This window comes from Pristiophorus japonicus, chromosome 5 (assembly GCF_044704955.1).
Source record: "Pristiophorus japonicus isolate sPriJap1 chromosome 5, sPriJap1.hap1, whole genome shotgun sequence".
NCBI classification, from domain to species: domain Eukaryota; kingdom Metazoa; phylum Chordata; class Chondrichthyes; family Pristiophoridae; genus Pristiophorus; species Pristiophorus japonicus.
The window spans coordinates 293,523,792-293,537,749 of record NC_091981.1 but is presented as its reverse complement, the minus strand read 5'-3'; the positions used below and the strand labels follow the sequence as shown (position 1 = coordinate 293,537,749).

Below are 13,958 nucleotides of genomic sequence, written 5' to 3'. Positions count from 1 at the left end.
AGAGTCTGAACTCCAGGACACAGTCAATGTATTTGCTGAGGCGTACGAAACCATGGACCTTACGCTAAACATCCGTAAGACAAAGGTCCTCCACCAGCCTGTCCTCGCCGCACAGCACTGCCCCCCCCAGTCATCAAGATCCACGGCGCGGCCCTGGACAACGTGGACCATTTCCCATACCTCGGGAGCCTCCTATCAACAAAAGCAAACATTGACGACAAGAGTCAGCACCGCCTCCAGTGCGCCAGTGCAGCCTTCGGCCACCTGAGCAAAAGAGTGTTTGAAGACCAAGCCCTCAAAACTGCCACCAAGCTCATGGTCTACAGGGCTGTAGTAATACCCGCCCTCCTGTATGGCTCAGAGACATGGACCATGTACACTAGACACCTCAAGTTGTTGGAGAAATACCACCAACGATGTCTCTGCAAGGTCCTATAAATCCCCTGGGAGGACAGACGCACCAACAGTAGCGTCCTTGATCAGGCCAACATTCCCAGCATTGAAGCACTGACTACACTTGATCAGCTCCACTGGGCGACCACGTTGTTTGCATGCCTGACACAAGACTCGCAAAGCAAGCGCTCTACTCGGAACTCCTTCACGGCAAACGAGTCAAAGGTGGGCAGAGGAAATGTTACAAGGATACCCTCAAAGCCTCCCTGATGAAGTGCAACATCCCCACTGATACCTGGGAGTACCTGGCCAAAGACTGCCCTAAGTGGAGGAAGTGCATCTTGGAGGGCGCTGAGCACCTTGAGTCTCATTGCCAAGAGCATGCAGAAATCAAGCACAGGCAGCGGAAAGAGCGTGCGGCAAACCAGTCTCACCCACAACTTCCCTCAACAATTAGCTCTCCCACCGCGACAGAGTCTGTGGTTCTCGTATTGGGCTGTTCAGCCACCTAAGAACTCATGCTAAGAGTGGAAGGAAGTCTTCCTCGATTCCTCTCGGATGCACTTCCTCCATTTAGGGCAATCTTGAGCCAGGGGTTCCCAGGTGTCAGTGGGGATGTCGCACTTTATCAGGAAGGCTTTGAGAGAGTCCTTATAGCGTTTCCGCTGCCCACCTTTGGCTCGTGTGCCGTGAAGGAGCTCAGAGTAAAGCACTTGCTTTGGGAGTCTCGTGTCTGGCATGCGAACTATGTGGCCTGCCCAGCGGAGCTGATCGAATGTGGTCAGTGCTTCAATGCTGGGGATGTTAGCCTGGACGAGGACGCTGATGTTGGTGCACCTGTCCTCCCAGGTTATTTGTAGCATCTTGCGGAGACATCGTTGGTGATTTTGCTCCAGCAACTTGAGGTGTCTGCTGTACATGGTCTATGTCTCTGAGCCATACAGGAGGGCAGGTATTATTACAGCCCTGTAGAGCATGAGCTTGTTGGAAGTTTTGAGGGCCTGGTCTTCAAACACTCTTTTCCTCAGGCTTCACTGGCGCACTAGAGTCGCTGTTAGATCTCCTCGTCGATGATATAGACAGCCTAAGTGAGTGGACAAAAAAATTGGCAGATGGAGTTTAATGTGGGAAAATGTGAGGTTGTCCACTTTGGCAGAAGTAATAGAAAAGCAAATTAGAATTTAAATATAGAAGGTTTGCAGAGTGATGCGGTACAGAGAGAGCTGCCGTCCTTGTGGCATGAAACACAAAAAGTTAGTATGCAGGTACAGCAAGTAATCAGGAAGGCTAATGGAATGTTGCCCTTTATTGCAAGGGGGATGGAGTATAAAAGCAGAGAAGTCGTGCTACAACTGTATTGGTGAGGTCACATTGGAGTACTACGTACAGTTTTGGTCTCCATATTTAAGGAAGAATATACTTGCATTGGAGGCTATTCAATGAAGGTTCACTAAGTTGATTCCGGAGATGAGTGGTGGGACTTATGAGGATAGGTTGAGTAGGTTGGGCCTGCACACATTGGAGTTCAGAAGAATGAGAGGTGATCTTAATGAAACTTATAAGATAATGAGGGGGCTCGACAAGGTGGATGCAGAGAGGATATTTCCACATGGGGGAACTAAAACTAGGGAACAGAGTCTTAGAATAAGGGGCTGCCCATTTAAAACTGAGATGAGGAGGAATTTCTTCTCTCAGAGGGTTGTAAATCTATGACATTTTCTGCCCCAGAGAGATGTGGAGACTGGGTCATTGAATACATTTAAGACGGAGATAGACAGATTTTTGAGCGATAAGTAAGTCAAAGGTTATGGGGAGCGGGCAGGGATGTGGAGCTGAGTCCATGATCAGATCAGCCATGATCTTATTGAATGGCGGAGCAGGCTCGAGGGGCGAAATGGCCTGCTGCTCCGATTTCTTATGTTCTTATGATCCACGGCGACCACATCTGCAGTATGTGTTGGCGGCTCGAGGAACTTTGGCTCAGAGTTGATGAGCTGGAGTCCGAGCTTAGGACACTGCAATACATCAGAGAGGTGGTGAGTTACTTGGACCCTGTGTTCCAGGAGGCAGTCACACCCCTTACGTCAAATACTTTAAATTTGGTCCGTGGTCAGGGACATGAGGTTGTGACTATGAGTGAGGCAGGTATAGGGATCCAGAAAATAGCATTAGAGGAGCCTCAGCCCTTACATTTGTCCAACAGATATGAGGTTCTTGCTCCCTGTGTGAACGAGAGCAGGGACTGCAGCAAGGATGAGCAAATGGACAACAGCACCGGGGTACAGGGGGCCATTCCAGTTGGGGGAGTAAAAAGAAATGTAGTAGTGGTGGGTACAGTATAGTTGGGGAGATAGATACTGCTCTCTGCAGCTGAGAGCATGAGTCCCGAAGGCTGTGTTGCCTTCCCGGTGTCAGCGTTAAGGACATCTCCTCTGTGCTGGAGAGGAACTTGGAGTGGGAGTGGAAAGATCCAGCAACAGCCAGTGAAGTAATAAAAAAATGACTGCCTCCCAACTTGTACTGACCGTGGCTTGTGGGTGGGATGAGGAACTGCTGGCAGTAACGTGGGTCGGGCAAAGATGGCATCGGAGTCTTAAATTTCACGCTCATTGCAGAGCCACAGCATCATGACATGTTGCATAACGTTGCAATTGACCTCATTGCCTAATCTGAAACATACTGTAGCAAATTAGCACTTTTGCTGACTCACCGGCACCAACTGGTTGCAAAGGCGCAAAGACACATGGTGGCCCAGATGGAGGCTGTCCGACATTTGCTGGCCCTGTCAAAATAGAGCAAAAATAGAGGTTTTCATTCAACAGTTGCACGTTATCAATTCTAACAACTGGACGTGCTGAGTAAATAGATTGTCTTATGAAGATTATCCAATCCTTTTACTCTTCAGCATCTTTCTTGACTCCCAGTCACTGAACGTGGTGTTGGAATAACAGGCAGCATCGGAAATAGTTTGGTGAATTGATGAGAACAAGTTCAGTGCTTACCACCGGCACCGGCCCAGTGCTTACCAGGGGCAGGGGCAGCGGGCTCCTCAGCTCGCGGGAACGGCCGTTGGTCGTTGGGGGCGGGGCCAAGAGGAACCGCCGCGCGCTCTGCCGCCGCCCACTGGTCACCTCTCGATCGCGCAACGCCCCCTTGCCGCCGCTGCGAAAAGGCCTTACCTTTCACTGGGTGATTTTTAGCAGATTTATGGGGCGTTCTTTGTTCTCGGGGCCCCTTAATCCCAAGGACTTTTGCTCAGTCCCCAGTACTGCTCGGAAGTGCCAGCCTGTACTATGTGCTCAAGTCTCTGGAGGTTGATTCCACACCGTCTACCACAGAGGCACAAGCACTACCTCCTGAGCCAAGATCTCGGTTCAGTCAACTGACAAAAGGATTATTCAAGGAACATCACAACAACATCAATTGGCAAATGGCCAGCCTGAAACGCACTACCTATGGGCTGATGGGAGAGTGGGAAATGTGATGGAGCAGCTACTACTTAAAGGTAGCTACAGTAGATAAAAGTGGGTGCACTTTGTTGTGGTGACAAATAACGGAGAGCGATATTACGCAGCAACAGGCAGGATATTTTGACCAGGAACGCCAGATCCTCAGCTGCAGCAGCAGTGATGCTCATTCACCAAATGTTCCTGGTCCCCTCCGATGGACAATGGTGCTGAGACCACTTAGTCAGCAGGCATCAAACAAAGTGCAGCATAACCCCCAGGACCTGATTACAGTACAGAGAAAATGTAAAGATCTAACCAGAGCTGCCAAGGTAAGACTCCCCTTCTCTCACTCCTTATACAGACTTGCATGAACCTACTATTGGACGGAAGTTGGCACCAAAATGGACTGCCCAAACTCACTGGAGGGCCAGCTCAGGTTCCAATACTGCTCACCAGGATTGTGATTTAGACTTCAGCTTTCAGTCTTTAAAAAAAAAAGCTTTTACGTACCAACAAATGCTGAAAGCATTGGATTGCCTGTCAAGGAGCTACCATAACATGTTGGTGGAGGCCACTACCAACTAGTGTGGAATTCTAACGCAAAAAGCCCAATTTTTCCCAACCCCTTTTTTTCGGCGCACTTACCTTAACTGCGCCGACTTTGCGCGCTGGAAACGGCGCCAAAAAAAGTGGCCCCATCCTGGCTGCTTTGCCGAGTCTCCGGTGTCCCGGTGTCCCGGCGTGGTGTAGATAGTGCAGGGGGTGGGGCGGAGCAACAGCCCAGCGCAGAAAGCACTGCCGGCAGCTCCTCGCCCTCCCAGCGTGTCCTGCAGCCCCTATCCCCTACTGAAGGGACACCCGATGTTCGCCGTACCCTGTCCCCGGCCAAATGGCCTCCTGCATCGGCCGGCTGACCCGATGACTTCCCGGGCCGAGGTAGGACTTCAGTTTTATTTTTCATTTATTGATGGTTGTGCTGTGTTTAATGAGGAGTGTTTTGATTGGGTCGGGGTGGAGGAAGAGAGTTCTGGGTGGGGGAGGGGGAAGAAAGAATGTTTTGATCGTGGGGGGGGGGGGGGGGTGACCTTTTTTTAAAAAAAAACTTGATTCTGGCATAAAGGTAGAACTTCTATTTTTTTATTTCTTATTGATTGATTGCTTATTACTTTTTGTCATTTGTTTAGTGCTTTGTAAGTCTTGGTGCAGGTCCTCTAAGCTTCCTTGTATTTTTTAGAAACATAGACAATAGGAGTAGGCCATTTGGCCCTTAGAGCCTGCACCACCATTCCATAAGATCAAGGCTAATCATTCCCTCAGTACCCCTTTTCTGCTTTCTCTCCATACCCCTTGATCCCTTTAGCCGTAAGGGCCATATCTAACTCCCTCTTGAATATATCCAATGAACTAGCATTAACAAATATCTGCGGTAGGGAATTTCACAGGTTAACAACTCTCTGAGTAAAGAAGTTTCTCCTCAACTCACTCCTAAAAGGCCTACTCCTTATCCTAAGATTGTGTCCCCTGGTCTGGACGTCCCCAACAAAAGGAACATTCTTCCCGCATCTAACCATGCCCAGTCCTGTCAGCATCTTATTTGTTTCTATGAGATCCCCTCTCATCCTTCTAAACTCCAGTGTATGAAGGCCCAGTTGATCCAGTCTCTCCTCATATGTCAGTCCCACCATCCCGGGAATCAGTCTGATGAACCTTCACTCCACTCCCTCAATAACAAGACGGTCCTTCCGCAGATTAGGAGATCAAAACTGAACACAATATTCCAGGTGACGCCTCACCAAGGCCCTGTACAACTGCAGTAAGACCTCCCTGCTCCTAAATTCAAATCCCCTAGCTATGAAGGCCAACATACCATTTGCCTTCTTCACCGCCTGCTGTACCTGCATGCCAACTTTCAATGACTGATGAACCATGACATCCAGGTCTCATTGCAGCTCCCCTTTTCCTAATCTGCCGCCATTCAGATATTATTCTGCCTTCGTGTTTTTGCCCCCAAAGTGGATAACCTCACATTTATCCACATTCTACTGCATTTGCCATGCATTTGCCCACTCACCTAACCTGTCCAAGTCAGCCTGCAGCCTCTTAGCTTCCTCCTCACAGCTCACACCGCCACCCAGTTTAGTGTCATCTGCAAACCTGGAGATATTACACTGAATTCAATGATTAATGTATATTGTAAAGAGCTGGCGTCCCAGAACTGAGCCCTGCGGCACCCGACGAGCTACTGCCTGCCATTCTGAAAAGCACCCGTTTATCCCGACTCTCTGCTTTCTGTCTGCCAACCAGTTCTCTATCCACGTCAATTCATTACCCCCAATACAATGTGCTTTGAATTTGCACACCAATCTCTTGTGTGGGACCTTGTCAAAAGCCTTTTGAAAGTCCAAATACACCACATCCACTAGTTCTCCTTTGTCCACTCTACTAGTTACATCCTCAAAAAATTGTAGAAGATTTGTCAAGCATGATTTCCCTTTCATAAATCCATGCTGACTTGGACCGATCCGGTCACTGCTTTCCAAATGCGCTGCTATTTCATCTTTAATAATTGATTCCAACATTTTCCCCACTACTGATGTCAGGCTAACCGGTCTATAATTACCCGTTTTCTCTCTCCCTCCTTTTTTAAAAAGTGGTGTTACATTAGCTACCCTCCAGTCCAGAGGAACTGATCCAGAGTCGATAGACTGCTGGAAAATGATCACCAATGCATCCACTATTTCTATGGCCACTTCCTTAAGTACTCTGGAATGCACATTATCGGCCCCAGAGATTTATCGGCCTTCAATCCCATCAATATTCCTAACACAATTTCCCGCCTAATAAGGATATCCTTCAGTTCCTCCTTCTCACTAGACCCTCGGTCCCCTAGTACTTCCAGAAGGTTATTTGTGTCTACCTTCGTGAAGACAGAATGAAAGTATTTGCTCAACTTTCTGCCATTTCTTTGTTCCCCATTATAAATTCACCTGAATCTGACTGCAAGGAAACTATGTTTGTGCTCACTAACCTTTTTCTCTTTACATATCTATAGAAGCTTTTGCAGTCAGTTTTTATGTTCCCAGCAAGTTTCCTCTCGTACTCTATTCTCGCCTTCCTAATTAAACCCTTTGTCCTCCTTTGCTGAATTCTACATTGCTCCCAGTCCTCAGGTTTGTTGCTTTTTCTGGCCAATTTATATGCCTCTTCCTTGGATTTAATACTATCCTTAATTTCCCTTGTTAGCCATGGCTGAGCCACCATCCCCATTTTATTTTTACTCCGGACAGGGATGTACAATTGTTGAAGTTCATCCATGTGATCTTTAAGTGTTTGCCATTGCCTATCCACTGTCAACCCTTTAAGTATCATTTGCTGGTATATTCTAGCCAATTCACGCCTCATACCATCGAAGTTACGTTTCTTTAAGTTCAGGACGCTAGTCTCTGAATTAACTGTGTCACTCTCCATCTTAATGAAGAATTCTACCATATTGTTGTATATCTGTAAAGCATGCACTCCCATGTTCTGCCACCAGGGAGCTCATCCCCTGAAGTCCCAAGGGATCCCAGCATCCCTTGGGAGCACTATATATAAGCCGGCCCCGAAGGCCTGTTACTCACTCTGGAGTGTCTTATTAAAGACTGAGGTCACTGTTACTTTAACCTCCCTGTGTGCAGTCTCATCTGTGTTAGGAACACGATAACTGGCGACGAGTATACGAATCCAACGCAAAGATGCAGCAAACTATGGGCATCCTGGAGAAGTTCTCGGACGGTGAGGACTGGGAAGCCTATGTCGAACGGCTAGACCAATACTTTGTCGCCAACGAGCTGGACGAGAAGGAAGCGCTGCAAAAAGGAGAATGGTCCTCCTCAGGGTCCGCAGGGCACTGACCTATAGCCTCATGAAGAATGTTCTGGCTCTGCTGAAACCCACAGATAAGCCGTATGAGGAGCTGTGTACACTGGTTCGGGAGCATCTTAACCCGAGGGAGAGCGTGCTGATGGCGAGGTATCGGTTCTACACATGCCAGCGATCTGAAGGTCAGGAAGTGGTGAGCCATGTCGCTGAGCTAAGGCGACTTGCAGAACAACGTGAGTTTGATGGCTACCTGGAGCAAATGCTTGGAGACTTTTTTGTACTGGGCATTGGCCACGAGACCATCCTACGAAAACTTTTGACTGCAGTGACACTGACCCTTAGTAATGCCATTGCGATAGCACAGATGTTTATGTCCAGCAGTGATAACACCAAACAAATCTCTCAGCACAAAAGTGCTAGCAATGTTCATAAATTAACTGGAACTGTGTTTGCGAGCAGAAATGTACAGGGCAGAAACCACGAGTCTGCAAATGCCAGCAGGCTTCAGGTCACCCAGATGACTCAGAGTCCGCAACAAAGGCTGAATGCAAGGCAAAACACACCTTGTTGACGTTGTGGAGGCTTCCATTCAGCCTATTCATGCCGCTTCAAAGGGTATGTTTGCAAGAGCTGTGGAACAATGGGGCACCTCCAACGAGCTTGCCGACGAGCTGCAAGCTCTGCAAATCCTGCAAACCACCACATAGCAGAGGCAGGTCGGTCCATGGTGGATCAAAGCAATTTCGAGCCTCCGAGAGAGGAGGCAGATGCTGAAGTACACGGGGTGCACACATTTTCGACGAAATGTCAACCTATAATGCTAAACGTAAAATTGAATGGCTTACCCGTAGCCATGGAACTGGACACTGGCGCTAGCCAATCCATCATGAGTAAAAAGATGTTTTGAGAGACTGTGGTGCAACAAGGCACTCAGACCAGCCTGAGCCCCATCCACACGAAACTGAGAACGTACACCAAAGAGCTTATCACTGTCCTGGGCAGCGCCATGGTCAAGGTCACCTAAAAGGACACGGCGCACGAACTGCCACTCTGGATTGTCCCGGGCGATGGCCCCACACTGCTTGGAAGTAGCTGGCTGGGCAAAATCCCATCCCAATTCCATCACATGTCGATGAGGCTTCATGTACCCAGGTTCTCAACAAATTTCCTTCCCTTTTTGAGCCAGGCATTGGAAACTTTTCCGGGGCAAAGGTGCGGATCCACTTGGTCTCAGAGGCACGACCCATTCACTACAAGGCACGAGCGATACCTCACATGATGAGGGAGAGAGTGGAAATCGAGCTGGACAGATTGCAACGCGAGGGCATCATCTCCCCAGTGGAATTCAGCAAGTGGGCCAGCCTGATTGTTCCAGTACTCAAAAGTGATGGCACGGTCAGGATTTGTGGTGATTATAAAGTAACTATTAATCGTTTCTCGCTACAGGACCAATACCCACTACCTAAGGCAGACGACCTATTTGCGACTCTGGCAGGAGGCAAGACATTCACCAAGCTCGACCTGACTTCGGCCTACATGACGCAGGAGCTGGAGGAGTCTTCCAAGGGTCTCACTAGCATCAAGATGCACAAGGGACTGTTCATCTGCAACAGATGCCTGTTTGGAATTCGGTTGGCTGCACCGATCTTCCAGAGAAACATGGAGAGCCTACTCAAGTCGGTGCCACACACGGTGGTTTTTCAGGACGACATATTGGTCACGGGTTGGGACACCGCCGAGCACCTACAAAACCTGGAGGAGGTCCTCCAGCAACTGGATCGCGTAGGGCTGCGGCTGAAGAGGTCGAAATGTGTCTTCATGGCAACAGAAGTGGAGTTTTTCGGGAGAATGATCGCGGCTGACGGCATTCGGCCCACAGACGCCAAGACAGAGGCTATCAGGAACGTGCCCAGGCCACAGAACATCACGGAGCTGCGGTCGTTCCTGGGACTCCTCAACTATTTTGGTAACTTCCTACCGGGGTTAAGCACCCTCTTAGAGCCCCTACATGTGTTATTGCGTAAAGTTGAGAACTGGGTATGGGGAAAAAAAACAAGTAATTGCTTTTGAGAAAGCCAGAAACATTTTATGCTCCAACAAGCTGCTTGTATTGCGTAACCTGTGTAAAAGACTTGTGCCAGCATGTGATGCATCGTCGTACGGAGTCACGTGTGTATTACAACAAGCTAACGGTGCGGTGAAGTTGCAACCTGTCGTCTATGCCTCCAGGAGCTTGTCTAAGGCCGAGAAGGCCAACAGCTTAATTGAGAAAGAGGCATTAGCGTGTGTGTGTGTGTGTGTGTGTGTGTGTGTGTTCGGGATAAAGAAAATGCATCTGTACCTGTTTGGCCTCAAATTTGAGCTGGAAACCGATCACAAGCCCCTCATATCCCTGTTCGCTGAAAGCAAGGGGATAAATACTAATGCCTCAGCCCGCATACAAAGGTGGGCACTCGTGCTGTCAGCGTATAACTATACCATCCGCCACAGGCCAGGCACCGAGAACTTTGCGGATGCTCTCAGTCGGCTACCATTGTCCACCACGGGGATGGAAATAGCGCAGCCTGCAAACTTGTTGATGGTCATGGAAGCGTTTGAAAATGATAAATCACCTGTCATGGCCCGCCAGATTAGGACTTGGACCAGCCAAGATCTTCTGCAGTCCAGAGTAAAAAAACTGTGTACTGCATGTGAGCTGGGCCAGCATCCCCTTTGAAATGCAAGAGCTAATCAAGCCGTTCCAGCGGCAAAAGGACGAGCTGTCCATTCAGGCAGACTGCCTGTTGTGGGGTAACCGCGTCGTGCTACCCACAAAGGGCAGGGAGACGTTCATCTCAGATCTCCACAGTACACACCCGGATATAGTAATGATGAAAGCGATAGCCAGATCCCACGTGTGGTGACCCGGTATCGACTCTGACTTAGAGTCCTGTGTACGGCAATGCATCGTGTGTGCTCAAGTGAGCAATGCGCCCAGAGAGGCACCACTAAGTTTGTGGTCCTGGCCCTCCAGACCATGGTCGAGGATCCATGTCGACTATGCGGGCCTATTTCTCGGTAAAATGTTCCTGGAGGTGGTGGATGCTTTTTCAAAATGAATTGAATGTGAAATAATGTCGGGAAGCACCGCCACCGCCACCATTGAAAGCCTGAGGGCAATGTTTGCCATGCACGGCCTGCCTGACATACTGGTCAGTGACAACGGGCCACGTTTCACCAGTGCCGAATTTAAAGAATTCATCACCCGCAATGGGATCAAACATGTCACGTCGGCCCCGTTTAAACCAGCCTCCAATGGGCAGGCAGAGCGGGCAGTACAAACCATCAAACAGAGCCTTCAACGAGTCACAGAAGGCTCACTCCAAACCCGCCTGTCCCGAGTACTGCTCAGCTACCGCACGGGACCCCACTCGCTCACAGGGCCTCCGGCTGAGCTATTCATGAAAAGGACACTTAAAACCAGACTCTTGCTGGTTCACCCCAACCTGCATGATCAGGTAGAAAGCAGGCGGCAGCAACAAAATGTAAACGATGGTCGCGCCACTGTGTCACGGGAAATTGATCTGAATGACCCTGTGTATGTGCTAAACTCTGGACATGGTCCCAAATGGATCACGGGCACGGTGATAGCTAAAGAAGGGAGTGGGGTGTTTGTAGTCAAACTAGATAATGGACAAATTTGCAGAAAGCACCTGGACCAAACAAGACTGCGGTTCACAGGCTGCCCTGAACAACCCACAGCAGACACCACCTTTTTCGCATCCACAACACACACCCAAAGGATCAACGACACCACGCCGGACCAGGAAATCGAACCCATCACGCCCAATAGCCCAGCAAGGGCAGGCTCACCTAGCAGCCCTGCAGGGCCAACAACACGCCAGCCCAGCGAGGGCACAGCCAACACATCAGAACAGACATTTGTACCGAGGCAGTCCACCAAGGAAAGAACGGCTCCCCACCACCTCACCTTGTAAATAGTTTTCACTTTGACTTTGCAGGGGAGTGATGTTGTGCATCTATAAAGCATGCACTCCCATGTTCTGCCACCAGAGAGCTCATCCCCTGAAGTCCCAAGGGATCCCAGCATCCCTTGGAGCACTGTATATAAGCCGGCCCCTAAGACCTGTTAATCACTCTGGAATGTCTTATTAAAGACTGAGGTCACTGTTACTTTAACCTCCCTGTGTGCAGTCTCATCTGTGTTCGGAACACAATAATGGTCACTATTCCCCAAGGGGCCTCGCACAACAAGATTGCTAATTAGTCCTTTCTCATTACACATCACCCAGTCTAGGATGGCCAGCCCTCTAGTTGGTTCCTTGACATATTGGTCGAGAAAACCATCCCTAATACACTCCAGGAAATCCTCCTCCACCGTATTGCTACCAGTTTGGTTAGCCCAATCAATATGTAGATTAAAGTCACCCATGGTAACTGCTGTACCTTTATTGCACGCGTCCCTAATTTCTTGTTTGATGCTGTCCCCAACCTCACTACTACCGTTTGGTGGTCTGTACACAACTCCCACTAGCGTTTTCTGCCCTTTGGTATTCCGCAACTCCACCCATACAGATTCCACATCATCCAAGCTAATGTCCCTCCTTACTATTGCATTAATTTCCTCTTTAACCAGCATCGCTACTCCACCTCCTTTTCCTTTCTGTCTGTCCTTCCTGAATGTTGAATAACCCTGAATGTTGAGTTCCCAGCCTTGGTCACCCTGGAGCCATGTCGCCGTGATGCCAATTATATCATATTAATTGCTGCCTGTGCAGTTAATTCGTACACCTTATTATAAATACTCCTCGCATTCAGGCTTGTCTTTTTAACACATTTTGCCCTTTTGGAATTTTGCTGTAATGTGGCCCTTTTTGATTTTTGCCTTGGGTTTCTCTGCCCTCCACTTTTACTTTTCTTCTTTTGCCACCATTCTACTTCCCTCTGTCTCCCTGCATAGGTTCCCATCTCCATACCATATTAGTTTAACTCCTCCCCAACAACACTAGCAAACACTTCCCCGAGGACATTGGTTCCGATCCTGCCCAGGTGCAGACCGTCCGGTTTGTACTGGTCCCACCTCCCCCAGAACCCAGAACCGGTTCCAATGTCCCAGGAATTTGAATCCCTCCCTTCTGCACCATTCCTCAATCCACGTATTCATCTGAGCTATCCTGCGATTCCTACTCTGACTAGCACGTGGCACTGCTAGAAATCCTGAGATTAATACCTTTGAGGTCCTACTTTTTAATTTAATGCCGAGCTCCCTAAATTCATCTTGTAGGACCTCATCCCGTTTTTTACCGATATCGTTGGTACCTATATGCACCATGACAACTGGCTGTTTACACTCCTGCTCCAGAATGTCCTGCAACCGCTCCGAGACATCCTTGACCATTGCACCAGGGAGGCAGCATCCTGGAGTCTTGTTATTGAATGCTTATTTTTGTGGTTTGTTTCATGCTTTGTAAGTCTTCGTGCTTTAAATGTACTAACCTGCGCCGAATTCTTAACTGACCGCAATGTTTTTCAGAGCTGGCCACATAGAAAGATAGAAACATAGAAAATAGGTGCAGGAGTAGGCCCTTCGGCCCTTGTAGCCTGCATCGCCATTCAATAAGATCATGGCTGATCATTCCTTCAGTACCCCTTTCCTGCTTTCTCTCCATACCCTTGATCCCGTTATCCGCAAGGGCCATATCTAACTCGCTCTTGAATATATCCAATGAACTGACATCAACAACTCTCTGCGGCAGGGAATTCCACAGGTTAACAACTTTATGAGTGAAGAAGTTTCTCCTCATCTCAGTCCTAAATGGCCTACCCCTTATCCTAAGACTGTGTCCCCTGGTTCTGGACTTCCCCAACATCGGGAACAAACTATCCGAATCTCACCTGACCCATCCCGTCAGAATCTTGTATGTTTCTATGGGATCCCCTCTCATCCTTCTAAACTCCAGTGTATAAAGGCCCAGTTGATTCAGTCTCTCCTCATATGTCAGTCCAGCCATTCCGGGAATCAGTCTGGTGAACCTTCGCTGCACTCCCCCAAAAGCAAGAACGTCCTTCCTCAGATTAGGAGACCAAAACTGAACACAATATTCCAGGTGAGACATCACCAAGGCCCTGTAGAAGTGCAGTAAGACCTCCCTGCTCCTATACTCAAATCCCCTAGCTATGAAGGCCAACATACCATTTGCCGCCTTCACCGCCTGCTGTACCTGTATGCCAACTTTCAATGACTGATGAACCACG

General features: G+C 48.8%; 1 protein-coding gene across 15 annotated transcripts in view; it reads right to left on the bottom strand.

The window, feature by feature from the left end:
- The window catches only part of LOC139264759 (speriolin-like), a 395,630-nt gene extending 392,310 nt beyond the window's left edge, over nt 1-3,320 (bottom strand). For all 15 annotated transcript variants that reach the window (XM_070881830.1, XM_070881833.1, XM_070881832.1 and 12 more), the window contains exons 1-2: nt 3,292-3,320; nt 3,104-3,175 (exon numbers count right to left, since the gene is read on the bottom strand). In XM_070881830.1, coding sequence (XP_070737931.1) covers nt 3,104-3,175; nt 3,292-3,301 — 82 coding nt within the window. In that variant the 5' untranslated portion in view covers nt 3,302-3,320. The remainder of the gene's footprint in view (nt 1-3,103; nt 3,176-3,291) is intronic.
- Between the last annotated feature and the right edge of the window lie 10,638 nt (nt 3,321-13,958).